This window comes from Trachinotus anak, unplaced genomic scaffold (genome assembly GCF_046630095.1).
Source record: "Trachinotus anak isolate AG129_WGS33_773 ecotype Australia unplaced genomic scaffold, CSIRO_AGI_Tana_v1 ptg000018l, whole genome shotgun sequence".
In the NCBI taxonomy this organism is placed as follows: Eukaryota; Metazoa; Chordata; class Actinopteri; order Carangiformes; family Carangidae; genus Trachinotus; species Trachinotus anak.
The window spans coordinates 14,027,616-14,055,379 of record NW_027273869.1 but is presented as its reverse complement, the minus strand read 5'-3'; the positions used below and the strand labels follow the sequence as shown (position 1 = coordinate 14,055,379).

General features: G+C 42.0%; 1 protein-coding gene across 2 annotated transcripts; it reads right to left on the bottom strand.

The window, feature by feature from the left end:
• Positions 1-21,411: 21,411 nt before the first annotated feature.
• Positions 21,412-27,564, bottom strand: fam3c (FAM3 metabolism regulating signaling molecule C). Of its 2 annotated transcripts, none has more exons than XM_071502207.1 (10): positions 27,457-27,564; positions 27,010-27,062; positions 26,789-26,893; positions 26,551-26,577; positions 26,099-26,222; positions 24,973-25,031; positions 24,543-24,593; positions 24,371-24,455; positions 24,104-24,230; positions 21,412-23,229 (listed from the first exon to the last, which is right to left on the bottom strand). In XM_071502207.1, exons 2-10 carry the CDS (start codon positions 27,023-27,025, stop codon positions 23,140-23,142), a joined length of 684 nt encoding a protein of 227 aa, XP_071358308.1. In that variant the 5' UTR covers positions 27,026-27,062; positions 27,457-27,564; the 3' UTR covers positions 21,412-23,139. The 2 variants fall into 2 exon arrangements, with proteins under 2 accessions (XP_071358308.1, XP_071358309.1); XM_071502208.1 differs by having other exon boundaries at positions 27,448-27,531.
• Between the last annotated feature and the right edge of the window lie 200 nt (positions 27,565-27,764).

The window sequence follows — 27,764 nt, the reverse complement described above, 5'->3', positions numbered from 1 at the left end:
AGTATATGGCCATAATGCTCAATATTTTATTGGCTGGTCTGAAACGCTAAAAGAAATTATAAAAGAAAAGAGAGAGAATGGAGGAAGAGAGTCAGGAAGAATGTTATGATGATTATATTGCCTCATAAATGACCGTGCCCAGCCAAAGTTGGAAGGAAATGTATCCATAAAATGTGCATGGGTGCATCTATTTCACAGAGGCTTGCATGCACACCATGTGTATTTTAAATGTGCGTTGGTGTTTGTAGAAACGTTTGCTCGTGCTTTATGTTCTTATGTAACTATGTGGGAGAGGACAAAGCCAAACAATGAGGTATTTGGACAATGAAGCCGAGATTGGAGGTCAGCCAGGAGGTAAAAATGCCCAGAGATTACTGGGATCCAGGGTGTAACCGCATCCCAATGTCACCCAGCGCCTCTTAGCTGCAGAGATAACTGGGGTCCAGTTCAGGGAATATGGGATTTACACTGATAGAGCTGAGAGAGGACGACCATGACCTGCCATGAAAGACCAGCTGAGGACTTAATGTGTGTATGTTTACGCCTGCACACATGTGTACCTCCCTGTGTGTGTGTGTGTGTGTGTGTGTGTGTGTGTGTGTGTGTGTGTGTGTGTGTGTGTTGTTATTCCCCATGCACAGGGGTCATCGGGCTTGTTGCTCCGCTTTGGTGCAGATGACCTTTCACAGCATCATGCAGAATGTGTCACACTTCATCAAGCCTAATTACATGTGGGAAAGCAGTTGAGACGCACAGACGACCTTCATGGTGAAATAACAAGTTCCAGGCTCTTTGACTACAAACACATACCTGATTTATGCATGCACACAAGTAGCCACTATTCTACGATCCATAAGTCACTGAGTGTTATGAGAAACATTTTGATGGTCAAATCTTAGCTTCCAGGAGATAAACACAGGACACTTGGGGACAAACTAAGGCCTAAGGTATCACATGACAGAGATGCTGGCAGCCAGCAGCTATGTAAAATGATGTCAGATCAGTTTACTAAATAAATGACGCCTTTCAGCTTCATAGAAAACATCATGCATATACTGTAGAAACAATTAATTAATTCATTAATATGTCTGTTGAATGAATGAATTAATGAGGCATCAATCTATAAAAGATAACAAATGCTTGATAATATGATAACATGGTTAACATGTTATAGTATACTGTATATACTCTATATATATGGTTAGGGTTAGGGTTAGTTGACATAAATTCAATTTTACGGGGTCAAAAGCAGAATGAAATCTGGAAACTAGTGTTTTAAAGAGTAGTTTCATTAAAAAAAAAAAAAAAAAAAGATGCTCAATTTCGTAGAGCTACATTTAAGAGAAAATCAGTCTTTCTCCTTAGAAAATTAAAGACTTTTGTCAGGGTCACTGAAGATATCACAGTCGTAATTTACACCTCAGAACAAAATGCAATGAAAACAGCAGATACATGTATCTTTGAGCTAATTGCTCTTATTATAACTCATGAGTAAAAGAAGCGGTAGATGAAACGTCCTCCTCCTCCGTCCTCCTGTGGGCTGGATACAACCAGATATTTTCCACTTGTGGGTAACAGCAGCTAATTTATTCAGCTGACTCATTTTATACCCTGCTCTACCACACCATTATGGCTTAGGGGATAATATTCCTTTAAGGTTAATTCACCATTGTCTGTTGCTAAAAAGAGATAAGTACAGTTTCTCATGTATCTTAATCCTGGGTGCTGACCAGAGTGGTCAGTAACAGCGTAGCCACAAGGCGGGACAATAAACACTGCCTTTCTTTTCAGCCTGCCAGGAGACATCAACAGGGCCGATTGTACTACAGGGATTGGTGACATCATTCATTCTCTCAGTAGGGCAATACACACGCACAAACACCCACACACACACACACACCCCTCCTGGGCCACCCTCTCCACAGGCCAGTGGCTCTAAAAGAAGCCTCTCACAAAGCACGGGGTCAAAAAGTCCAGCGAGTAGGGGCGGGCGGAGAACTCCATTGACCTACATCACAGACATAATCAACAATGGTCATTTGATGAGTTTCCACAACAACTCGCGCACACACTCACACAGGCCCACTATCACTTTCCAGCAAACATACTACAGCACAACCTGCATCTGTCTCGGAGCCATAATAGGCAGCTTGTGATTAGCAAGCTCTCCCGACCCCCACAGAACTGTCTGCCGAGGCCTCGCCGCTTCAATGGGCCTCTTATATCTGCGGAGAGAAACAGCCAGTGCCAAACAAGACTGGCACAGAGAGGGAACAGCGTGGGCACGTGGGAAAAGCATGGGCAATCCGTGGCCCGTCTCGTGATCCAACACAATAAGCTTTAAATGGGGAAGCTGGCAGACAGAAAACAAAACTGACAGATGAACAACACTGAAAGTCTATAGCCACGGGTACAGTCCCTTGTGGCATGATGCTCATTTCACACCAGAGAACGTTGGTTGGATGAAAAACAAAGAGACGACTTCACATTTACTGCATCCTTTATCTATTTTATTTTTCAAAAGCGACACACACAGCCGCTTCATACTGCAACTGGCCAGGTGTGAAGAGGTGAGTGAAGTGCAGCGATAAAAGGAGAGAAAGACAAAAGAGCTTCATATCGTAAGGAGATACATGATTTGAACTCTGTAAATTACTTTAGTGTTTTGTCACAGGCGGTGGCACGATATAGAAAAGTCAACAAGATGAATCTTCAAAGGATCATGAAAGTTTCTATCAAATTTCACACCAATTCATCAGACAGATATTTCAGTGCAGAAACTGCCATCCGCAGAGCTACACCGCTAGCATGGAAACAGAGTGACACAAGCAGTACAACCATAAGTGTTTTCAAAAAGTAGAATCCAGAACACTCTCAGTTCCTGCAAAAAAAATCGGTCACTGAATGTTACACGTAACAGAACGGAACACCAGCTGGAACAGATATATGATCCACCAGCTCATTTAAGGCTGTAATCAACACCAGCGTCACAAAGTGGCCGATTGTTTGGATGTAAATCTCGGAGTCTCGTGAGGATCCACAGAGATGCCGTGAGTGGGAGATAGTATCTGCTGTGTTTGCATGTCCTGAAGGGCACACCGTGGAACCAAACACAGACAGCCAGCCCGTTGGAAAAACACACAGGTGACTGTATCGCAGAGGGCAAAGGCAGACTAATGACAGCAGATGATGTGTGGATCTGATGGCACAACTCTCAGGTCCTTATCCTCTCTGTGTACCAGAACAAGTTTGTCTGATAGTCCCTGCACTACAGAAGATCAAGTGTGAGTGCGTGTATGAGGTGTGTTCATAATGGATTGTGTGCTTGTGTGTGTGTGTGTGGCTGATAAGCATAAACAGTCCTCTCAGACTGTAGCATTTGCCTACGCTGATTACATCTGCTATGCCTTCGCCAACCAAATCAGTCTTGCCTCTTCTTGCTGCAACACACACAAACACACACACATAAACACACAGATGAAACATCCAAGCGGCCCCTGCACAAGCATGTGATATGTAAACATTTCAAACACAGCAAATCCAAACCACTCAAAACTTCCCCTTTTGGCTGTCCTGTCAACAAATAGGCCGTTTTGCCCATGCAAATTTAAAACCCCAGAGGTAGCAAGATGGAAATCTCAAACAATGATGAACTCATACTTTCCTGTGCTCCTGTATGCTAATGAAAGGCTTTATGTGGATGGGTTGTCAGGGGATTTATAATTACAGGGCTGCGGAGGAGGGCTAAGGAGCTGTAATGAGCCGTGTAGCTTGGTAGGTCCTCTGACTGGAGAGCTAGAGGCCAAACAGCCTCCTGTGGATCCTGATTCTGTATATTTGTGTGTGAGTGTGTATCCTTGTGTGTGAAGATTTGCTAGAAATGTGTAGCGATAACTTGTGGGAGTGCTAATTTGAGTGTTATGAAGTCTGTTCACATTCCCCAACTGTCTCCCAGACATGACGATGGTTTTTTTAAGTTGGATCAATCAGATGCAGGGTTTGTGTGAGCTGATTTCGACATGGCAAAACAACCTGGTGCCTGTGGGGTTATTGTTTGGCTGGTTTGGCTTTAAAAAAAAAAAAAAGTATAAGCTACAAGATGAAAGGGGAAAAACTCTTTGGTTAACTAAGATTGAGTTTGATTAGTGCTTAACCCTCTCCCTAAAGAGCGGCTGCAGTCCTCAAAACAAATGGGATGTTGGCTACCTCACCACTTCACTGGAAGAGTCTCAGCAAAGCAGCAGATGCTGCACGACATTCAAGAACAAATAAAGTAGTCCGGTTTTAGGTCATCTTGATCTGTGTAACTTGCTTCACAGAAAGAGAAGCCGTAGCTCTGCCAGATTTCATTCAGAGCATGCCAAACATAGCTGCTTACTATTTTCTCCCATGCCGTGAAATCATTGTTTACGAAGCTTAAAATGTGAGTGACTCGTAGCAGCCAAGCATCTGGCTCTGAGCAGCTGTTAGCCTCAAAGCTGCATCGTCCACAGCTGGCTCTCCCTTTTATGTCTACAACTGTGGCTATCTGACCTTTTTAGTCACCAACAAACACACCCAGCCATCCAGTCTTCACCTGAAACTGCAGCAGCCCACGTGTCTGTGAGTTGCTTTTCTGCAGGTGATCATTCTTCAGTCGCTGAGGGAGGAAAAGCTGAGGCAACGTTGAAGTGTTTTCCGACAGAAAGCGAAGCAAAGTTTCCCCTCGCATCATTCTGGTGGACGTGAACACTCGCCTGTTTATGAACACCAGACAGCCGGTGTACCAGCTGCACAGATGTTAGCTTTGAGCTAGCTAGCAACACACACAATGACTGCGAAAGTTGTTTCTGTCATCCCCTTCTAGTGTCTCTCCTTGTTTATGAAGCAGATTAACAAAGGCCCAGGGGTTAAAACATTTGTGACACCCACAAACATGTTTTTGTGTTGATTCGCGCAAAATGATTCGATCATTTATCCCTTTCCATTCCGGTTGGGCAGACTCTAAAATTCACTTCATGCTCTGTCTGAACACACAGTTAGGGTGGATGTTTTGCCGCTTCATCCATCTTTTCTGTCACACTGGTCCACATGAGAGCTGATCCAAATTCAGCTGATTGCGGAGACAGACGGCAGACATGCAGGGAGAACACAGGAGCTCATTCACCACCACCACCACCACCACGCTCACAGTGGCTTGTGATTTGGCCTTTTAACATCTGTTGCAGACCGAGTGACCTTTGCACCATGAAGAGAGGTCTGCAGAATACTGTTTGTTACTGTTTAGCTGCCAAACCCTTTTTTTCCATTGCATGGGTGTGCAGCCTGACAGAAAAAAAAAAAAATCTGAGTACTGAACTTTTTGTGTGACACTCACACTCCCCTCTTCTTTCCGTAAATGTTTCTACACCACAAGCCATAGCTGGAACAATGACTTAAAAATCCCCACACTCCCCTGAAAGACGAAATCAGCTCCGTTGCCACTGCCTCACTGCTACCAGAAAGAGAAAACTGCTTTTGCCTTGGAGATGAAAACATCTAGGCCAAGTCAGTTTTTTTATGCTTACGAAAGGGAAAAATTCCATACTTTGATAAGTATGCAACCATCCTCGCATACCTCAGGCTCTGCAAGTGGCTCTTTAAGGGCCTCTTTGAGTGATAAATGACAACACAGGGGCTCTTGGAATTTGCCTTCCAGTCGCGCACATTCACACAACCTTTGTTAAATAGGCCCCTTGCTACATTACGTTACGCACACTATCAATCTGGCCACTAATTAGCCTGGGAGAGACAGGGTAATGTATAGAGTAAGGCAGACTCAGCAGGACAAAAACAGAGGGTTACACTTCTTCAAAAAAAAACAATAAAATTAGTGTGTCTTTAGGGAACTTTGAGGCGGTGGTTCCCCTCCTTTTTGCCTTATGATCTTTAAAATGAAGAAGCATCTACTTACAATCTGTCCTTACATGTTGCATGTGTCAGAAAATTGTGAGCACTTCCACCACTGTGAGTTCCCCTCATATATGCAACTTCTCGGTTTATTTTAAGTAACATATATACAACTGCCAAGACAACATTCAAGAAAAGAGAGAAAATGAGCTCCCTTAAAGGTACTCTGGTCATTTTGTTATCCAGTGAATTGTTAAACCACTTATAAGTTTGGTCTAATTTTCAAGATTTATTTAAAAGAATAAACATGATACATAGTCAATATTATTATTACTTTTATTGTGAACTTTAGTTGTACATTTTTCCTGTTTATTTCTCTGTGTTATTTGAGCTATATTTAGATGTATATGTTACTTTATGTTCTCTAGCCTGTTGTTCAATGATTTACTATAAGATTATATCTTGTGTTGTATCATGTACGGTAACTGCTGGAAAAGCCAATAAAGAATTTAAAATTTCATTAAAAAAAACATGTAAATCAGAAAAGAAAGTATAAAATGTTTTTTCTTTGTGACTTTTAATCCCAGATAAGAAAGTTATTGTTCTTTTTTATGATGGACTTATCAAGAGAGAAAACCTACTTCCTCATTCACATCAACCTAAAGCCTCTAGACAGTTCCTCATCTGGCCAGGTGGGGGGGTGTTTCTGTGAGTGACCTCTGATAAGATGTATGAGTCTGGAGGGAATTGCTGATAAAGAAAAGTTGGCCCTGTGCTGATTTGTTAGATTTCATTGGTTGAAAGACATTTATTTTGATTTAACAGCATTTTACTTTATTTTTTTCAGGTAATGAAACATGTGGCATATCCTCTGATTATATGTTGTGAGGTCGCTTGAGATGGGGCAACAATAAGAGCACTCGAGCTTTGTAACACTTTTTTTCCTGCAATAATGACATGTTGAAAGAGGAAATTGAACTGACGCACTCAGAAATAACTGCAAAAGACACACCAAGCCCATATGCCTGTGGACATGCACTGAAAAAAACAGAAATCACACATGCAAATTGAGAAAAGAAAGCCAGCGGGTCAGCATAACCTGATTTGAGATATTCAGATCAGCTCTCTCTGCCTGTGCCACACATGTCATACATTACATTTGTGATCAATCTCCACTCCTCTTCACCTGCACTTGGCAATCAGTTCAATGACTGAAACCCCTTCCAATCTCAATAATAAGTTGATATCATGCAGACACACTGTGATACAATTTACACGTCTTCACCTTGCTGCAAGGACGCTCTCCGTAAGAAACCGAAAGGTTTTACATACATTAGAATACAGAACGTTTCATAGCTTAACGTCTTTGGCTATGAAAGCGGTGGAAACGTGATCCTGGGAGTACAATATGTCAGTCCAGTGTATTGTCTATGACAGGGTGTGTTGTGTCTTTCTTTGCAACACAATGCCGTATGGATTATATTTGCATCTGTCCCCTAAAGATACAATCCCCCGCCAAATAAGGAGGGGGATGGGAAATATCTTCTGAGAAATGTGTTGCATACAAAATACTGCATATTCTTACTGTTCCTGCAACCAAAAGGGAACACTTCTTTTAATAATACTGTGCCATGTAACTTTTTTTAAATGGCCAATTGAATATTGATATTTAATATATTATGTTACATCATGCAGAGGATAAAGATCGAAGTGTCAGCTTTGTGTGATTTAATTTTGCAGCCAACCAAATATCTTGATGTAAGTGGAACCAGCACCAACGTGGACAGTCCATAATAGCCATTGTGTTTTTCTGGTTACTCTGGGAACATAAAATCCATTATATTGACTGACAACATTAAAAAACCTCTGAGCCAGACTCTTTCCTAGAAGCCGTGTTTAGGCCGAGCAATGGCTGCCTTCTACGCACTGTGACTTGGAGTTGGAGCATTGGTCGTCATTTTGCAGCCAGTGGCAGTTGTTCTCTTTCTCCTCAATGCCAAGGAAAACATCCAGGCCGCACTTAACCAATGCTTCATAAAAACTAATGCCACACTGCCTCGTCCAAACTTTAAAACTGTTAACTCCATGCAGAAGCATCGAGAAGCCGAACAATGCTTCCTTTCTTTCTCCCTTGTTGTGTCCTCAGTGACATACATTTACTGTACACAGAGTATGGACAGATTAAAACCTAAGACAAAAACTTTCTTTTTTTTAATAACATTTCTGAAAACAAAAATCTAATATAAGAAATGTATTAAATCTGTTTATCTACTCTAACTCGCTAACTAGCTTGTTACCTACAATTAGCTATTAGCTAACTACATTATTATGTGCAGTTATAGGATACATAAGGAAATGCCCTGTGCAGACTTTCAATAGTAAACATCTGTGTGTCATGTTTAAGAGAAATAACTTTTCTTTCATAATACTGTATTCTATTACTCAGGCTAACCCAGCTGTACAATACTGTTCCTTTACTTTCATGTCTTCATGGATTATTAGATGAACATGCTGACTTTTATCTAACCTTTTCCTACAGTACTTAGGTCTTAAGTCAGGGCCTCATTGTTTTAAAAGTTACCAAGATATGGTAAATCTACTACTGTCAACAGTGTAACCAATAATGACAAATGAAACTTCTGGCCCAACGTATGCCTGGGTCCTCGACCTGAGTTTGGCCCATATTCTCCCACATCTGGGCAAATTCCAGCTGTTATCCACTGATATTGTCTGACAGCCACAATAGTTTCTGTGTGTGCACCAGAATTGGTCCAGATGTGGAAGTAACATCTGAAAATCATGCTGCATGTGGGCCAGATTTGGGCCTTGGAACATGTGTATACTTAGCCAGAAGAAAAGAAGCATGTGGCCCAAGTAGTGGCCCAGATTTATTCTGCTACCTGGAAAACTGCATTTGGTTAGTGCCATATTTGAAAGCTACATGTGGCAACAGTAGTGCACAGCTCATTGAAGGGTTAATTTATGATCCAGCAGGTACTAGAAAAGGTGAAGACATTTTTGGCTTCAACCCTCTAATAAGCCAATGCACAGATAACCTACGCACTTCTTATAATCCGGCTTAGTATGTACAGCATAGGAGGAAAGTACCAATATGTACAATGAGATGAATGGGCACGGATGAGAAAATTAAAATTACTTTCATCAAATCCCATTCAATAGGATCTTTATACATGCAGTGTGTGCCCTGAGATTTTTGGGGGACTTCTTCAGCTTCAGTCCCCACATGTGACAGCACAGTTGCTGTGAGTTGAATCAAAAGAAAAAACTCAATAAAATCGACTTTAAAGTTTACACAGAATAGAAGAAAGGAAAAACTAATAATTAAGAACACTGAGATTTACCCCATTAAAGAGGCAGCGACTGGTGAGTACTAGAAAGCAGGCAGGGAGGAAGACGGATGACGGGGGAGTGTGGGGAAAGGCAGTGGAAGGAGAAGCAGACATCACCCATTACCTCATTACCATTACTCTTAGTGACTCTGGAGTTGATGAATGAGAGGGTAAGAAAGCAATTTCATTACAGGCAGCAAATAGGAAGGGGAGCTGGAAGAGAATGCGGAAGAGCGGAGGAAGATAAAAAGCATTGCATAAATAACAACCGAAAAGCTATTATTTCAAGCTCTTCCCACATACTGGTTTAATATGATAGATAAAAAGCCACTATTTCTTCCCTGAAAAACACATTTCACATTGTTTGAACCTCACACCAAGTGACATACACACACATCAATGCATTAGCGGCTTGCTGTCTGTATATTGCTAATGTTATATTGTCTCTCACATCAATCTATGTGCAGTGAAGTGTGAGCGCTCATGTCTAGACTCAGATCAAACAATGAGGAAAAAGCCACCTGGAGGTTTTGCTGTTGGTTTTTTTTTTTCACATCGCTCACAGTACAAACATTATCCACTTTCCAGTAGGACAGGCAATTTTCCCTAAGCAAATGAGATACATTGTTTGCACTACTAACATAATCACTGGAAACCAGTCCTACCTGTTGTACAGCGTGTGGGGGGAGGGGAAAGCAAATACAACGTGACGAACAAAACTACCTCGCAAGATGCCAGATTTCACAAGCTCCCTTTCATAAGGCCATGGAGGTGAATTATGAAAGGTTAATTATGGATGAGCTCATGAAAGAGTTGTGTGGTGTTTTGGAAAGTGTCATGGGGATAAAAGGCGACAATCAGCAGTGGAGATGGATTAGCAGGAGGCCTCACAAAACCTGACACAGATGCACACTAAACACAGCTGTGATAGCAATGGGAGATGGGGGGGGGGGGGGGGGGGGGGTTGTTGAATACAGTAGTGTGTACATGAGTGTGTGTGTTGACTGAGTGACCGACAGAGGATCAGTGTTCAAGTGTTCTGGATGATCCTCAGTAGCCCGATAGTGCAGGCGTATCTCTCCGGAAATGGAAACATAGGTTGGAAAGAGCTGATAAACAAACAAGACCTTCTGTGGTCAGAGCATCAAGACGACGAAATTAGAAACCACACTCACCCCGACCGAAGGTAACCATCACTGAAGTGAGCGCCGCAGCTGCTCAACCGCCACGACTTTTCCATGCATGCATCACCTGTTTGTTTGGAGGGTCACCTTCTCTGGTGTGACGAGTGAAACGAAATAATTGGCTGTCTTTTATACGTTCAGTGTGTGTTATGACTCGCCGCTGCTGATGTTCTGTCTTTCCAAGGAATCTTCAAAAGTCTGACCTGGGTTTATTTACAGTGCACAGCACAGATACAGGTTCTGCCATTTACTGGAAATGTGGTAAAGGGGAAAGACAGTGGAACCAGTGAAGGGAGCAGACAGCTTGATAATCACGGGACTGTGCACAAATGAAATGAAATCAACATATCTTCCCCCAGTCCAACGGCTTTTTCTGCAGCCTCGTCTCCTAGAAATTTCATTAAAATGTCTTAACTTATAACAGCAACAGTGGAGCATTTTGTTCCCAAAACATAGCTTCTAAAACAAATTAGTAGGATATAAAAGTAACTCATAGGAGACCTGAATGTTTTTCTGCATCATATTTTGTTAGCATGTGTTGTTGTGTTCCTGAGTTGTTCCTGTGAAGTCTGCTGGAAAGCTGTGAGCCAGGATCTGAGGGTAGCAACAATGAGCTCCTGCTGAGGAAGCTGAGTCTGGGTTTTTTTTATACGCCCTGTAACGACGCAGTTCTGGCTCGCTGACACCTGATAAACTCTGCTCCTCCGGAGACAAAGCGGCGGACATGATACGAGGCTGCAGCTGCTCCTGTGGATGTGCTATATTGTCCATTCATATGTGCATTTACCGTATACATGTGCTGTGACTTCTGTGTGCAGGACTGTACATTGAAATACGCATCTTGTGACTGATGCGCACACAAAACCACAACCGAATACCAAAATTTATTAGCCCAACTGCTGGTAGGCCCCTCTTCAGTCTAAGCTGCGTTTTATGACCACGGTGGAGCCTTTCCTCTCTCTGCAGGGTCTGTGTTAAAACTGTTAACTATGTCAACATTTGCAAAACACAAGTCAACCGTCTCTCTATCACCAAGGGAGGAGCACCTTTTGTCTAACAACACAGGTCACAGGTCAGAGTTTACTACCAAACTATTAAATCAGACAGGCTCGGCAGGCAATCGCAGAGGTGAAAACACTGTTTATTAGCTCCTCAACACGAGCAGGAAGGTGTGTTTCCATGTGTGATGAAGAAAGGATAGATGATTATATGTTCAGAGTATTTGGAGATTCTTGTTCAAGTGGATCTTAAAAGCATGGAGGCACATTACACTTTCTTCCCCCATATTTTCCCAGCCTATCCTGGGAAACCAGCCAGTATTTTTTTTTTTTCCCCCCCAACCATAATACTGCTTCTTTAACCTCAAGGCTGCCGCTGCTCCCATTTGACAGAGAAATACTGTATGTGAGCATTTTCAGTCTGCAAACAAACAACAATGCACTTCTCTTCCTCTAAGGCAAGGGAAAGTTATAAATAGGAATATAGGGGAAGTGTGCAAACTGCAAGCAAAGAAGCACAAAACATTAGGTAAACACTCCTATATGAGGAGCACTTACTTAAGCTTTGATCTCTGTGTATCTTCCGCATCATCTGCATCTTCCCCTCACGGCTGAAGTGAGTCTTATGGTTGAAATTATAATTAGATATCATACTATTTTGAAAGGGAAAAGAAGGGGGTCCTAATGTTTTCAAATCAGGAACATACTGCAGCATATGTCCTGTGTTAGTGGCGATACTATGTGTGGAAATGCACATGCTAAGATATGAAGAGGAGGACTTGGGATTTTAAACTGCCAGAGCTTGTTAGGCGAAAGACCTGTTATCTCTACGATTAAATGGCCCTCTATGTAATAGTCCCTAGTAATGGAGATGTGTTCCTTTGTTGCTTCATGCGATTCATGTGTGCATACACTGCATGCATGCATGTGCCACGCATGTGTGCAACTGTGTGTGCGTGTGCGTGCACCTCATTCTTCCCTGTGTCATCCATCCGTCCCTTGTGAACTATGTATGCCATTAAAGGATGGCAAGACTGCAGCCATTAGTGTAACAGGATCAGACCACTGAGAACCTTTAGAAACTGACTGCACACACACACACACACACACACACACACACACACACACATGCATACATGTGCTGCAGACATTTGCTCAATATCAAGAGGGCAGACACACACTCTCGGAGACGTACTGGAAACCATTACCACTGTTTCCTTCACAGCACTTAAGTGGGCCTTTAGTTATTTTGTGTGTGTGTGTGTGTGTGTATGTGAGGAGGTATATGAATGCAGGGTTGTCTAAGGGGGAAAGAAGAAAGTGGATCAAATCATGACAGCAGCAAGCATCCACCCTGCGGCCCACTTTTTGGCAGGAAGTTAAACCAAGACAGGAGGGAGAGAAGAGCAGCAGCAATCCTGCACCCTCCCCAAGATGTCACCCACTCAGTCCCGAATTCTGTCCCCCACAGGAGAAAGGGGAAAGTGGAAGTCTCCTTGTTTTTTCCTGATGTTTCCTCCACCCGAGAGGAGGCAGAGCTCACAGCCAGCCACATCTCTTCCAGTAAGCTATAATTATCACCAAACCGGCGCAGATTACTGGAGGAGGGAGAGAGTGGGAGAAGCAGCAGCGAGGGTTTTCGAACAATGGCGGAGAAAATGATAGGCTTGATATTGAGGTCACATAATAAAGGCAAATAGAGCCCAAATGAGTTGATTCTATGGCTCACACAACATTCCCCGTGCCTGGCCAATAGAGACAGAGGGGGTTTTGTCCTTGGCTGCTATTAGCATTTTGCACAACATGTGCTGCTGGTAATTACATTTGCCATTGAAAAACACTTGAATGGTTTGAAAAGACAGAGCAGGGAAGATGAGAACCATCGTTATCTGTCTCTGTTGTGCTCTAGTAATGAAATTGCTGTTGATTGAATTAGGGACATGATGAACAATTTCTTGTGCTAGCCTTCAAGGCGTGGGCGGGCGTGACCAAATGGGCTGCAGGCCATATTTGGACAGCTTCGGGCCAAATGGTGTTGCGTTTCCACACGGCTCGTGTGACATGGGAGGCCATTTGCGGTGCGGGGGCAGAGATCAGAGATGTTATGAAAAATGATCTGAGAGGGATTGTGTTGGGGCTGAAATGAAACACATATGGTCCTGCAGTGGTGGATATACACTCGGGCAATCATGCAGACAATGAAACCTAAACACACAGAGGTCGAAAACATAAACATGCAGGCAGAAACACACATGGACTATACAGCTCATGCAAACGCCAGTTCTATAGGACAACACCCTCATTATCCTGTCCAATCACCTTACGACCATGTTTTTCAATCAACAATCACCTTACCAATCCCTTTAACCCCCCCTCCACTTCTCTCCTCCACCACCACACCCTCTGGCACACATTCTGTCACACACACACACACACACATATAAAGACGTTGTTTTGCCAGAGCAAGTTAATGGCCCCTCCCCTTCCCTGCTATCACCAGGTATTTCTGGATTCTCATTGGTCACCTGAGGAGCGAGATTGCAACACCCTCTGAAGGTTCAGTGACCTTCACTCCCCGTGTTACTACGAAGCATTGACATCTGACGAACGACTCAGAGGGGAAGTCAGCTGCAGTGATTAACAGTGTTTTGCTCAAGCTTCAGCTGAAACATATGTGCATAGATACGCGCATGCCTTTTGCACAGATGTAATGTAGGTCGACTGTGCAACTCGCTGTCCAACTTTTAGTCCTGCAAGCCAGCTCCTGTAAACATAATTTCCAAAGCGAAGCATTGAGAAGTGCTGTGAGTGTGTGTGTGTGTGTGTGTGTGTGAGAGTGTATTTTTGCATGCATGTACTCTTGGACGCTAGAATCAACCAATTCGATAGAAACAACTCACAACCATGGAGGTGTGAGGCCCTGTTGACACTCGAGGGCCCTCGGGGTTTAGCACAGCCTGAAGTTATTTTTACCAAGAATCACCTGGGAATGCGAGGCAACACACCTCTCATAGGATCTATGTGTGTGTGTGTGTGTGTGTGTGTGTGTGTGTGTGTGTGTGTGTGTGTGTGTGCGCGTTGGGGCATACCATGAGGTGTAGGCACAGGTTAAACCTACACACCTGCGTCCTTTTTATGGAAGCAAAAACACACAGCAGACAGTCCTGCGTTTGTACAGCCAGGGAAACTGTGAAATACCGTCACCTACAGCGTATACAGTTGGCTTGGCAGGATCTCAAAGTATGCACGGGCAAATGGTAAAGCAACATGACTGCCATTAGTGGACACTGTTTGTTCAGGCTGCTCTCGGCTCTGAGGCCTTTCCAGTCAAAACACTTCTTCTATGAAACCCATTTAATTTTGTCTATTACAGCATCTTAAGATTGGTCTCATATAGCTACATGCTGTTACTTTTAACACCTTATATGATAATTTGATCTTGTACCTCCACAACAACAACCCCTTTGTTGTTCTGAGAAGACAGGCCATGATACAATAAGAGGATATCCTTGCAGCATACTGATCAGTCTGAATCATGTTCCCCTGACTCGAATTCCCTGCTTCTTTCGTCATGTGAATTATGTAGCTTTTATGAGGTTAAATGCACATGGTTTCTGTCAGTATGAATTCAAAGAAGTTGGAGGTCGACCTCAGATACAGAGCCGATAGAGGCGGTCACAAGCTTTGTTCCAGGATTTACACTGTGAAAGAACACATTGTCAAAAACATTGCAGTGTAATGAGATTTCCCCATTTAAGCCACAGTATTAGATTTTCCATACTTATAGAAATCTACACTGTACAGAGCAGAGAACAGGTTCAAATTCAGTGTGTATGTGTGTCTTTTTATAGGCTGTAAAAGGAAACCAGAAGCCAAATAAAAGAAAGTTTGTTTTTTCTTTGGAAGTTCAAACTTACCAACGTGAACTGTAATATGGCACAAAAAGACAATATGGTGATACTGTTGCTACAGTGCTGCAAAGTGTATAGCCAGATATAGCCAACAACACAACTACTGTATCATCATTTGACATCATCTAGCACATCACTCACAGTGAAACCTCAAACCACTGCAGCCCTGTGGCATAGCTGATGACCCCGCCCTTGTCTGGGGGCTCTCCAGCACAACGTGGTAATGTGTCTAAGTTTGCACGCAAGGCTGCTGGTGCAGAAAAGGGTGTAAAGTGTAACAGCATTCAGGCTTAGAGACAAACTCCAGTGAGAAAACACTGTGTATGATGTTTGGAGGCTCGTTCAGTCCACTGTATGTATTTTTGAGTTGGGTTTTTTTGCATTTTAAAGGTCCATGCATTGCCAACCAGCTACAATTGCTTTGGTATGTGGCATTGGTTCATGCAAGAAACTAAATGAGTCTTAAGATATGTAAGGGGGCAAATGCAAAATCAGCAAAACAACAACAGCCAGCCCTGCTACTGTGCAATAGAAATTTCTTGGCTCTGAACACACCAAGAGTGCGCCGTGATGACATGAACCCGGTGGAATGACAGTCAAACAGATTAAACATAAGTATGTGTTGTGAAGTGAAGGTGAATGCAAGATGCAGATTGATGCAGAGGAATTTATGAGGTGGATGAATATATGGGGAAAAGCTGCATTGGCTTCCCAGAAAAACACAGTGTGATTTCCTGCTCTCACTGCTTTTTCAATACCAGCTGGGATAGTTATGGCTCTGCGAGTAAGCATGTAATCAGTCTGATACTTGTTAAGCCACACATACATATACATATATAGCAGTGTAATAAATCTTGTCAAAGTCATTGATTTGGTTGGGGGAGTAACTTTCTCACATGCTTCACTTATGGACTCAGGAGAAAAAGTCATCCAGCTCGCTCAGCAGGTTTCACAAAGTTTATCTTTCACCTGCTTCTCTTTACAGCCCCTAGAATAAGTGGGTCAAAATGAATGTGTATGATGAGATCAGCCACTTAATGCTGGTGATGCAAACAAGATAGTAGCCAAAAGATCAAGAGCACTGATGCCCTAAAGCCCTGTGAGTTACTTTGTAAAGGAATCCCAGCTTTAGGCAGTGATAGCGCTCGATCACGGAGAGTGTTGTCTAGACTGTTGCATAATGAATGAGGCAGACTTTGTGGTCACAGCAGTGGAAATCTATTGGTCACATTAACAATATTCTTCCAGACAGTTCTGATGTGCTGTAATGTCTGCATGAACTCACAAACTATAGTCGGTGAAAATAAAAAGTCTGAAACAGCTGTTGCACTTTTTGCAGAAGCCAAATCGCAGGAGACTCAAAGGTAAAGTCTGTGATCCAAGTGTAAACAGAGGGGTAAACCCCCCATCCCACCCCCCCCCCCCATCCTCTATCCTTGTCTTCATAAGCCATCCTTGTCTTCATAATACAAGAGGCTATGCCTTCAGGACAGATTGAGGCTACAGTGAATGGATAACGTAGTGTGCCGGGCCTTGGCTAGCTGTTTACCATGCTAACTTCAGTAGGAGAAAATATGTGAAAAAAACAATATATAACATTGCCGTTGCTTTCCACCGCTGGAGAGAGCTCTTGGTTCATGAAGGAATGAAGTTAAGGAAAACTCAGCAGCCTCGTCTTCATATTGTAGTCACAGTATTGTGCAGCCTGAAAGCATAAATAGTACACAGCTGCTTCGAAAGATAATATTCACATATTTTTCAGTCACTTCTACACAGTATGGAAAAGCGACTGGAGTTACAAAGCCGCAAATGTTGTTGTGAACAAGTACAACAAAACAAGTGCTAAAAAATGCCAGTTTGAGGAAGTAATACTCAACTAAAAACAAGGCAGGCAGTGTAAGGTGTTATTACACACCCCAAGTCATCTGCTCACTCTGGCTTCTGGTTCATGGTTCATGGTTTCCACTGGTCCGACTGGTGTGTAAAAAAAAAAAAAAAAAAAATGTGTGTCTATTTTTCACCAGCGGTGAAACTTCCTGACCCTGAGCTAGAAGTAAGAAAAAGTCAGAGTGACTGTTATGAATGAGACCTTTGTTTTCCAGACAAAACCAGAAGGAGCATGTGTGTAATTGTGTTTGAGCCATGTTAGTGAGGGTGAAAAGGTTAGTGTTATTGGTATAAAACTTGATTAAATCTTGAGGTTTACAGAAAAAAAAAGTCTGGACGGGAATGTAAAACCAACACATCCACTGTCATAACAACTGTATGGCATTCCGTAGAGATATCCAGCCATGCAAAATAGTTTTTAGTCTGATTCTTTGTGCACATCGTTCTGTAAAGTCTGCATTTTACCGTTGTTTGTGCGCATTTGGGAATATACAGAAAAGATCCATATGATCAGCAATCGATCCGGTTGAGAGTCTGCGGCCCGTGTGGTGTTTGTGTGTCTGTGCTGAGGTCAGCAGGAAGTTCCCACAGACCCACAGAGTGTAAACACAGCTGTCTGGATCAGTGTGTGTGTGTGTGTGTGTGTGTGTGATGGAGAGGCACTTATAAGATTGGAGGTGGGGCAGAGAGCAAGGGCAGTGAGGTCACTGCTTAGATTGAGGCGGAGGGAAGGGGGTCGAGTGTGGGGGTTGAAGAGCCCTGAAAGAAACAGTTGTGGAAAAAGTCATAGGGTTAATGTGCAGAGCTGGAAGTAAACAAGAGGGCTGGGTCCTGTTTGGTGTCCAGTATCAGATAAGAGGCAGATTGAGGGAGTGGTTTCAGACTGCAGACAATACAGGAACGTATAGATAACAGCAGCAGCAGCCTCAATCCAGGACCTTCAGACCACATATTATGGCCTGGGTGGATATCACAGGGAAGGACTGATGTTGAAAAAACAAAGGATTCAACTTAAGGTGGCATTTAGAGTGTGTGATAACTATTTTACAGTTTCATTGAATGTCCCACGGTGCAAGCTGGGTCCAGTGAAGTCTTAAAAAGTCAGTTTTTAGGCATGTCAGAGCATATGATGAAAGCCTGGGGATTGGTAGCGTTACTATGAAAAACATAAAAAGATTCAAGAAGATACTTGTTCGTCAGCTCATGTTTTGATTGCCACAGCCCTGATCAGTGGAGATTAAAGACTGATAACCAAAGATTTCACAGTGTTGTTGCTGTGTCTGTGACGGTGTTAGGGACCTTTACCAAAATCAAAACCATCAATGTCAGGCAGATGTAAAGAAACAAGAAACTCTAATAGAAAGGAAATTATTTCCATTAAAGGGATTTATTATAGCATTAAGGTCAATGAAATCACTTAAAAAAGAGGGGGCCAAGGTATTTTGACTTTTAGTCCCTGCGGTGTGCATGAAACTCCAAAAATCCTGGACCCTCCAGTTCCTATAATGCGACTCAGCAGAGTCTTTTGTTAGGCCCTGCCTGCCTTATAAATGCCTACATACAACCTCCCCATCATCAGTTTGTAGCTAAGACCTGTTGTCCATTATTCATAAGGGTTGGTGGTTTGATCAACAGCTCAGTCAAAAATGCTCCTGAGCAAGACACTGAGCCCTTAATCATTTTTACGAAAAGTTTTTACCAGATGAATGTAGCATAAAATATTATTGTCTCAGACTTGAAAAAAAAAAATCAAGAAGACAAGAGTTTGCACATGCTAAGAAGTAGCCACCCCATGACAATGAAGCATAGACTATTGTTATATTGATTCTGGCCACCAGTGGTCATTGCTGGGTGTCTGAGTCATGTAAGTTATTCTGGGTGCAGATATAGAAAAGCCTTTTTTTGCTTGAGGTCGTTATTTGCGTTCTGGAAAGTTCAGAGTTCAGATGTCTCAGAGGTTACTGAGGGATTTGTGCTCAGCTGACTCACAGGGCAGAGGTTGGATGAAGATACAGCAGGGAGAGCTGAGGGCAGGTGTTGGTGTGTGTGTGCTGGTCTGCGGTAAGAAATGTCAGCATAGGAGGGTAACAGTGTTTGCTTAACAGTCACTGCGAGAGCTTTAGTTATCTGTGCTGTGTAATTAAGGCTGTGAATGTGTTTCAGTCTCAGAAATATAACGACAAAGTTGAGAGGAAATGCATTTTCATCATGTGGTTCCCACTGATTTGAGGAGTTGTTTTGAAGCATGAGAGCCAGTTGGTCGGGGCGGGGGGGGGGGGGGGGGGGTGAAAGGTCAGAGTTCAAAGGTCACACCCAAGCAACTGGGAAGAGATGAGCTCTTCAGAGTTTCTTTGAGAGGTGAGCACCTTTGTTCCGTAGACGGATTTATTCTGGGAAGTGTGCAGAGGGGGAGAAAGAAAAAAAAAACAAACTCATCTACAAAACAAAAAAACAAGCCACCTTTTCTGTTTCATGAGAGTACGTTATCCTCCTGTGTTTATGCAGCTTTGCCCTCAGGCTCCCATGAGAAGTCTCATCATTAGAGGTTTTCTGTGATGGGAAATATTCTATGTTCATACATAATGCATCGTATAGCATGTCTTATATAAGACGAGTCGGAGATGGTTCACTCCTACAGCTCATCCTTTAGCGCAGAGACACGGGAGCTCAGAGGGGGTTCAGCCTACACGAAGCGTGCACGCATCCGTGTCTAAGTGCACACAGCCAAACAGTAGCGTTTTGATATGCAAGGCCAACATAACAGATGATATAGATGCTGCAACAGCTGCCAAGCAAATGCCCTCCCTTACATAAACACGCATGGGGATATTCAGTGTCAGGGGGATGTGGTGTGTGTGTGTGTGTGTGTGTGTGTGTGTGTGTAGCTCAGATGAGATGACAGGGAGAGCACCGCCGTGTTTTTTTTTCATTTACAGGGAATAAGGAAGAGCTGTGTGTGGAGGGGAACTCTGAAGGCCACTCCACTGGCACAGGGACAGACCCAGAGTTATGTGCAATATACAATGTGTGAGTCTGTGTGTGTGTGTGTGTATGTGTGTGTGTTTACAAGTGAGTAGGAACATACAAATGATAGTGAAAGTATATGTGAGACTTGTTGCATTACTGTACTGTCTGGGACTGAGGTCAATGTATTTTGAGTAGGAGGGTGGAAAAATTTCCCATAACCCCTGGGCGAGGGTTGAGGTGCAGGTCGGGTCCATGTCGTTACATTTCATTACAGCAGAACGCTGTAACAAAATATAAAAGATAGTCATATAAAAGACTATATAAAAAGCACAGGTACAAACCCTTGATCGTTGTCCTCATATCAGAATTAAGCAACAGGTAGGGATCAGATGTTAATTTAACTTTAACCAGATTCCTCCTCAGGATAGGCCACACTCACGTTGATTTTTTATTCATGAGATGGTGTTTTGTGCTCTCCCACAGAGGACAAGCAGGTGATTATGTTAAAAAGACATAAATGAGAATGGGCTGGGCTGCTGATTTAGATTCAATATACTGTATACCTGAAGCACAACAACAAACAGCACATGTACTGTATTAGAGGAATAACAAAGCACAAGAGGCACAGGCTGAATTAAAAGAGGCAATGGCGCCCCCTGCCTGTCACTTTAAAGACATGGGTTCTTTAACAGCAGATATTGCCAGGAAGTGTCATTATTATATTATTAGTGATATTTTCTTGCACAGTATGACAACATAATGTGGTGCAATTAAATTAGGAGACACACGCCACTGAGATTTACTTTGTTAGTGATTTAGTTTTAAACAGAAAATGTAGAGAGCCATTATTCTATGGACTCTCTCAGTCCATATCTGCTTTATTTGTTGTGAACAAATCATCAAAAAACAAAACATCAGGAAATATATGATATATTAAGTATACAGTGCTCAGATAGTTTTAAGATGCATAGAGGCAGTGCTCAGTGTTTTATTGTGTGTAAGTGTCATTCAACAACAGTTGGCTGGGGCAAAAAGAGCTTCACCTCAGTGATAAAAGAGGAAATAGCACAACATGTCCACATTATGCAATCTGTACATTTCTGTTGATGAATCTTGGATTGCTTGTTTCTTAACAGTATAATTACAGCAATTCAAATGTCCTCAAAGACCAGGAGAGAGAGAGAGGAAGCAGTGTGTTTTCACACACCTTCCCTAATGGTAGAAGAAATACGTTCAACAATCAGACTTTTATTTTTTTATTCATTGGTTTATTTAACAGTGGCATTAGCATTAATGTACACTGCCGTGACTGTTCGCCAAGAGGCTGGTTTTTTTATTTGGAATCCCTGAACAGGTGTTACAAAGTCATCTTAAAACATATATAAGAATATAATTAAACTTTTTAAAGAGTGTAGGAAAACAGAGGATAAACACAAAGACAGCATACAGTACTCTCACACTTCATACAACCCTTTGTGATGCTTTACATTTTCAATGTGTTGAGACTGTCACAGAGGCACTTATTCAACCCTACATGTTCATTTTTTAACTTGTAATGTGTGATGCTGTATTGGGTTAAATTATAATTTCATTTTGTTAATTTGTCAACAACCTGTAAATAAAATAACATCTTGCTCACACACTGTATGTATTCACTGCACTACATTAAAACCATATTACCACCAGTGCAACTGTTCCGGTACTGTAGACATATAAGTGATGGAAAAACTAATGGGAAAAGACAAGAGGACGGGGCGAAAGCTCAATTACAAACCCTGGTGCACAGATGTGCCATATTGGGCTGATTTCCAGTTAACAGCAGCTGGAAGAACCTGGTGCTAGCAGCATTTAAAAAGCTTTAGAAATACAGCAGGTAGGCACTGCATTTAAAGGACTTCTGTAGAAACTGGAAACTGAAAATCAGACAGGAAGTCTAAACAAAAACCTGACAGGTGGTTCAGACGACAGTGTGTGTATTAAGACTCTTTGAGTGACAACTCTAACAGCCTAATATCTTTGAAGGTGGTTGTAAAATGGCAACACTGATACGGTAATGATTAACAGAATGCTGAAACATCTGGAACAACTGTTCAGAGTATGAGTTCTGCTGCATATGAACACAAAAAAACTCTAAACCAGTACAAATGCTCGACAGCAAAAAGAAAAAAAATCACTGGATGTAACAAAACACTTTTAACCCACACGCACACACATATTACTAACAATATCATTTATTTTAAGAAATTATATTATTATTATTACAATGTTCATTAAATGAGGACCTTTCAAATCCGAATCCTCCTCTAAACAAATATTTACAAATTTCACAGTGAATTTGGTGCATTTGGTTATAAGATCATGAATAGAGACATCTTCAAACCCTGTTAATATTAATTTTCTCAAAATAAACACAACACTGAAAGAAACATAAGGACTCAAAAAGTCATGGTATGATTTTAAAAAAAATTGAAAAAATGTGAATAGGCTAATGAGATTAAGGCAGGGTACAGGCAATGGAAATTTAGCCTGCCAAAAAAATGTGTTTCCATCTACAGCAGTGCAATAATGCAATACCTTCTGAAGCTAAGTCTGTGGTCTTTACAGACAGGAAGTTTGATTGTACTCCAGTAATTAAAGCCCCTTCTCATCAGTGGACTCTCTCTACAACTTCCAATTACAAGATCTAATAAGCATCTATGCATTGGTGTCCAAGCAGAAGGAGAAGTGCAAGAAGGTCCGAGCTTCGCTGTCCTGCTCAGGGCTGCCTGACATTTCATGGTGGCTCCTCTTTCTTGCTTATATCTTTTGGTATATTGTAATAAAAGATTTCAGGGTGAGAGGTGCAAAAAGACCTTTCTCAGCCCAAAAAAACATGTTACCAGTAAAAAGTCTCATGAGGACAGAAATGTCTGTAGGACGAGGTGGACAGAGGTGACGAGAAACCGGTGGTTGACAGTCACAGCAAGAGGTTACGTCAGTCCTGCCTCTGGGGCACGCAGCCTTCCATCTCTAAAACCTCAGGCCAGCCTTCGAATTTGTTGGTGTCGGCGCTGTTCTTTATGTGCTGAAGAGGGAAACACAACACACACTCACACTGTATTTACTGTGAAACCATATCGCCTGCTTTATTTTGATAGCCAGCAGGGTGTGACATTAATGTAAATCCAAGAGATTAAACGATGATGACACAAAGAAAACACTGCACTGCCCAATAGCTGTCATGAACTGGGTTATTGTTTGTCTAGAGCTTGAAGTTTACACCAAGGTTATACACAGCATGTGTTTGCTCATATACAGTAAAGACATTACAGACAGAGGAATGAATTTAAAGAAAGAACAGTTTGTTCCGTTGCGCTCAAACTGCACTTTATGTCACCTCTCACTTTTACACATGCAAGTATAACGTCCACGTGTCCACACGAGAAGGCTGACATCACACCTTCTGCTCCGGTTTAGGTTTGCACAAGCAAACCGCCGTGTTAAAGTTTATTCAAGCTGTACTTACTGCATTTAAAACTGTGACAGAATCAATGTGTGTTGTGTTGCAGTTTGACGGATGAAGTGTGGACAATGTTGGACTCTCATTTAACAAGGAATTACCTAATTACCTTACATCTTCCACTTCCTGAGATGATGCTATGCAGAGTGCTGATCTAACTGCAGCAGATGAGAGAACTCTTTATTGGCAATCATCATGATCCGAAAAATCTGTTGCGTCAAATATCTTTTAATTCTGAACTCTTGTGCCGAGTTCAGCTGGTAGTATTCCCACCGGCCTTAACCTAGCAAACGCTTGAAATACATCTGATGGGAAACACCTGCGTTGTTGTGTGAACACTGAGAATTTGCTGGTAGTAAAGAAAGACAAAGACACTGCTCTAATCATTCAGCTGAAATTGAGAGTAGAAGTGAAAATAGGATTTTGTGGGTTGTCTTACCTGCTCAAATGGACTCTTGGTTTTGATGCCTTTCCCTCCTACAAAGATCCAGTTATCCCGGAAGCCCAAACTAGTGATAACTGAGCTGCCCAGATCAGCAATTAGCTTCCTGGCTTCATCGTTGAGCCTACAGAGCAAGGAAGGCGATTATTCCACGGGCAAACCTACAGCAGCTCAATCAATATTATAGATAACTAAAGCAATTTAAATTAATCATGTGAGCCTAAATTGTATCAGTAATCAAGGGAATACAGTGGAAGTCCTTACTTCGTTGAGGGATCATCAAATGAGGCCATCATCACCACTGTTCCTTCTTTAATTTCCTTCAGGAATTTAATTAAGGGAGCCACATCTGCACAAGGGTCCACGTGGTTAACACAATGTTACAGCATGTGTGTTTTCAAATGTTCAGAACACAAAGGTTGTGAAATATACTCACCTCCTGCCCACATGTCAAAAAAGCCTGTCTTGATAACTTCCCCTGTTCTGCCTGTGGAGGGAAAAAGATCCCACTTTAAACCTCATGGTCACTACATGACACAGACGGGACTCATGGTTTTAATTACTGTATGATTCACAACAGCTTACACAACTTTTATGATATTAAGTGCACAGTCTTGGTAGCGACTCATTGCTGTGTACAATATTATTACCAAGCCTTTGTATCTGGTGTCAATTGACCCGATTAACAGGCAATAATAGATAAGGTGAGCTTATCACGTTCTGCTGTGGACAGGCTTATGACGTCTTTTTAAAAATGGCTCCATCCATTGTAAACACTTCAGGTTTGACACAACAGTGTTACACGACCATCCACAGCGGTTCTTTCAAGGATATTTGACTTCAAGGTGTGGAACTGATAACGTTACCATTGACCAGGGCAATGTTGATTCCTCTCCCCACATTGTTCTTCACACCGCTCATTATTCTACAGAACAATAAGAGCAGAGCCCATCAGAATACTTTCACATGTCAGGAAAAGCCTCTCCCTGGTGTTAAGCCACGTTCCTCTAAGTCCTCCTATTTATCATTTCCAAACACAACATACATATTTGTGTGTTCATAAAACACCATAATGTAGTTCAAGGTTTTGTGTTTAATGTATTTCAACAGCTAATGAGGGACAATATAGTAAAACACAGTTGTAATATTAAATCTATAATAATAGTTATAATTTCTGGAAAACACTGTAAATGAATTAAAGCTTAAACATATCCTTATTGCTGCATGAAACTTTCTTATTGCGCATTACAGATGGACTCAAAGTAAAGTGTTACAGTGAAGATGTCTGATAGGACAGCAGTTTTGGGATGTTTGCATAGAAGTATAATTTTACCATCTTAATCAAACATTACACCAGACAAGACTTTGACTGATTTAAAATAAAAACCTGTGGCACAAGTGATCAGCAATGACTAATTACTTTTTTGTTCTTTTGGTGATGTTTAGGTTGTTGTGCAAGTAAGCAGTTAAAAGTCTAATGTATATAATTATGTTTTAAATCTTGTTTTAACAACCATCCAGATATTGAGTTTATAATTGTTTAAAGTAGAGAAAAGCAGCTTTTTTTTTGTTTTAGAACCACTGAACATTTGACATTTTTGCTTGATAAATGACTAACAGCAGACTCATTTTCTGTCAACTGCTTGATGGAGTTTTTTGGTGCTTTGCAAACACAGAAGGCAGCTGCAGGATCGTGCATTTAAAGCTGTGTTGCTGAGATATGAAATAAAGCTTTGAGAAAATAGTTTTAAAAGTCTTGTTATAATTAATTAATGACACCCATCTGAGTTCTGTTCCCATCTACATAAAGAGCGCCAGTCAAATGCTTCTTCTGAGAAAAACAACTAGTGACTTCCAGTGGTCCAAACACCTGAGTGCATAGTAGAAACTTACAGAACAGGTCTGTGCAGTAAAACTCGACTTGAAATGATATGACAGAAAAAAGGAGGTGCTCCTGTGTTTCTGAAAGTTTCAAGATGTAACTTCACTTACAGTTTGTCCTCCAGGCAGATTCTGGGTCCCACCACACTGGCCGCTCCACTCGCCATTTTGAAGGCAAAGTGTCCAATGGGGCATGACTTGGACAGGCCACACTTGTACCTGACTGGCTTTGTTGCTGTGAATAGAAAACTCCATTTACACATCAACTAACAGGTAGCACAGTATCAGGTGACAGGTAGCCCAGTCATATGAGCCTATTCACAAAACAGGCACAGAACAGAAAGCAATGGTACAACTTAAACCCCGCCATTTACACTCTAAATGCCAAGTGCTGAGCTTAACACACACCTTAGACTGTGTGAAACAGTTATTAACGGTCAACATGTGCCAACTAGTGCGACTGGAATAGAGATGTTTCAAAAAGAAAAATAGGGGAAGGGGCATCTTTAAAATAAAATCATTTACTGAGAAAACAAAGTAAAAAAAAGCATGAGCATACTTACGGGCTTCATTCACAGGCACAGATCTTGCTGAAAAGCAAACATTACATACATGAGTAATGAGATTTTCATGTTGGTCATTGAGGGAAATCTCCCTTCTCTGAACAAAACATATATTTCTGCTCTGGTAAAGCAAACAATGATCAGAGCTGGTCCGTTAGCAGAATATCATAAATAGTTACAGTAACTTCTCCTTATCTCAAGTTATGATGTGTTTCGAAATGAAAGAAGCGCAACTTACACATCACGCTGCTCAGTTTGAAATCCATGTGGATATCCAGCAGCTGGAAAGCAAGAAAGACAGCTAGGAGGAACGCAAAGATGAGCGCTGCTGACTTCAAAACACCTGGAAGAGTGGGACACACGGTGGACAGGCAGGACACATGAAGCGTCAGCTGCTAATCAACACAACTTAGGAGATGTTGAACAACACAGCAGGGTTACTACGGTGGATGCACTTACCGCTAGCCCTGACCATCTTAACGAGCCTCCAGCCACCTTTTGCACGGCTAAACCTGTGGAGATGAAACAGTCATGAAACAGTCCCGTCAGTCTCCGCAGGGTCGAGGTCCGGCGACGCTAACTTAAGGTGACGTGGGTTGCTAACAGCTGGAAACGGCTAATCCACAAAGTTAGTTTACAGCTAACGTCAGTTTAACTTTACTTAATCGTTTATTACACGGCAGTAGGTCGTTATGATGCACTTTGCTAGCAGCTAGAGTTAGCGGGTTGGATATTACTGTACGTAGCTTAAATGCTACATTAAAAAAAAAAAAAAAAAAAAAAGCTACGTTTAGTGGTCTGCTGTGTAACTTCCTAGTCTGTGTCTGCGCAGACTTACTGTCACCTGTTACTGTGATATTTGGATTAAAAGGTTAAAATGTATAACTCGGGTCGCACCTTTCTTACCTGTTCAATCTCCACGGTAACGACGAGTCCCGGTGTCGCTCAGGATGTCATAACCTGCGACGAGTCCGCAGTGTGATGACAGATGAGCTCGTCGGGGGAGGGAAAAGATGGCGAGAGGCACCACTCTGTCGAAGAAATCCGAGACGAACGAGTGGGCAGACAGGAAGCTCTTCAGAAAGAATTGATTCGTTATATTTTCTACTTTTTAAACAAATATTTATTTTTCAGCCAAAATCTAAGGTTTGTATCTTTTTTTTTTATTTTACAAAACAATGGACAGAATCTAACAACGGAGACGCTGTAAGGAC

What these genes read in the sequence shown, in the direction of transcription:
- fam3c (XM_071502207.1), bottom strand. An exon ending in TTTTGACATGTGGGCAGGAG is followed by an intron (nt 24,456 to 24,542) that starts GTGAGTATATTT and finishes ACCCTTGTGCAG; the next exon opens with ATGTGGCTCCCTTAATTAAA. An exon ending in CCAAGAGTCCATTTGAGCAG is followed by an intron (nt 23,230 to 24,103) that starts GTAAGACAACCC and finishes TTCCCTCTTCAG; the next exon opens with CACATAAAGAACAGCGCCGA.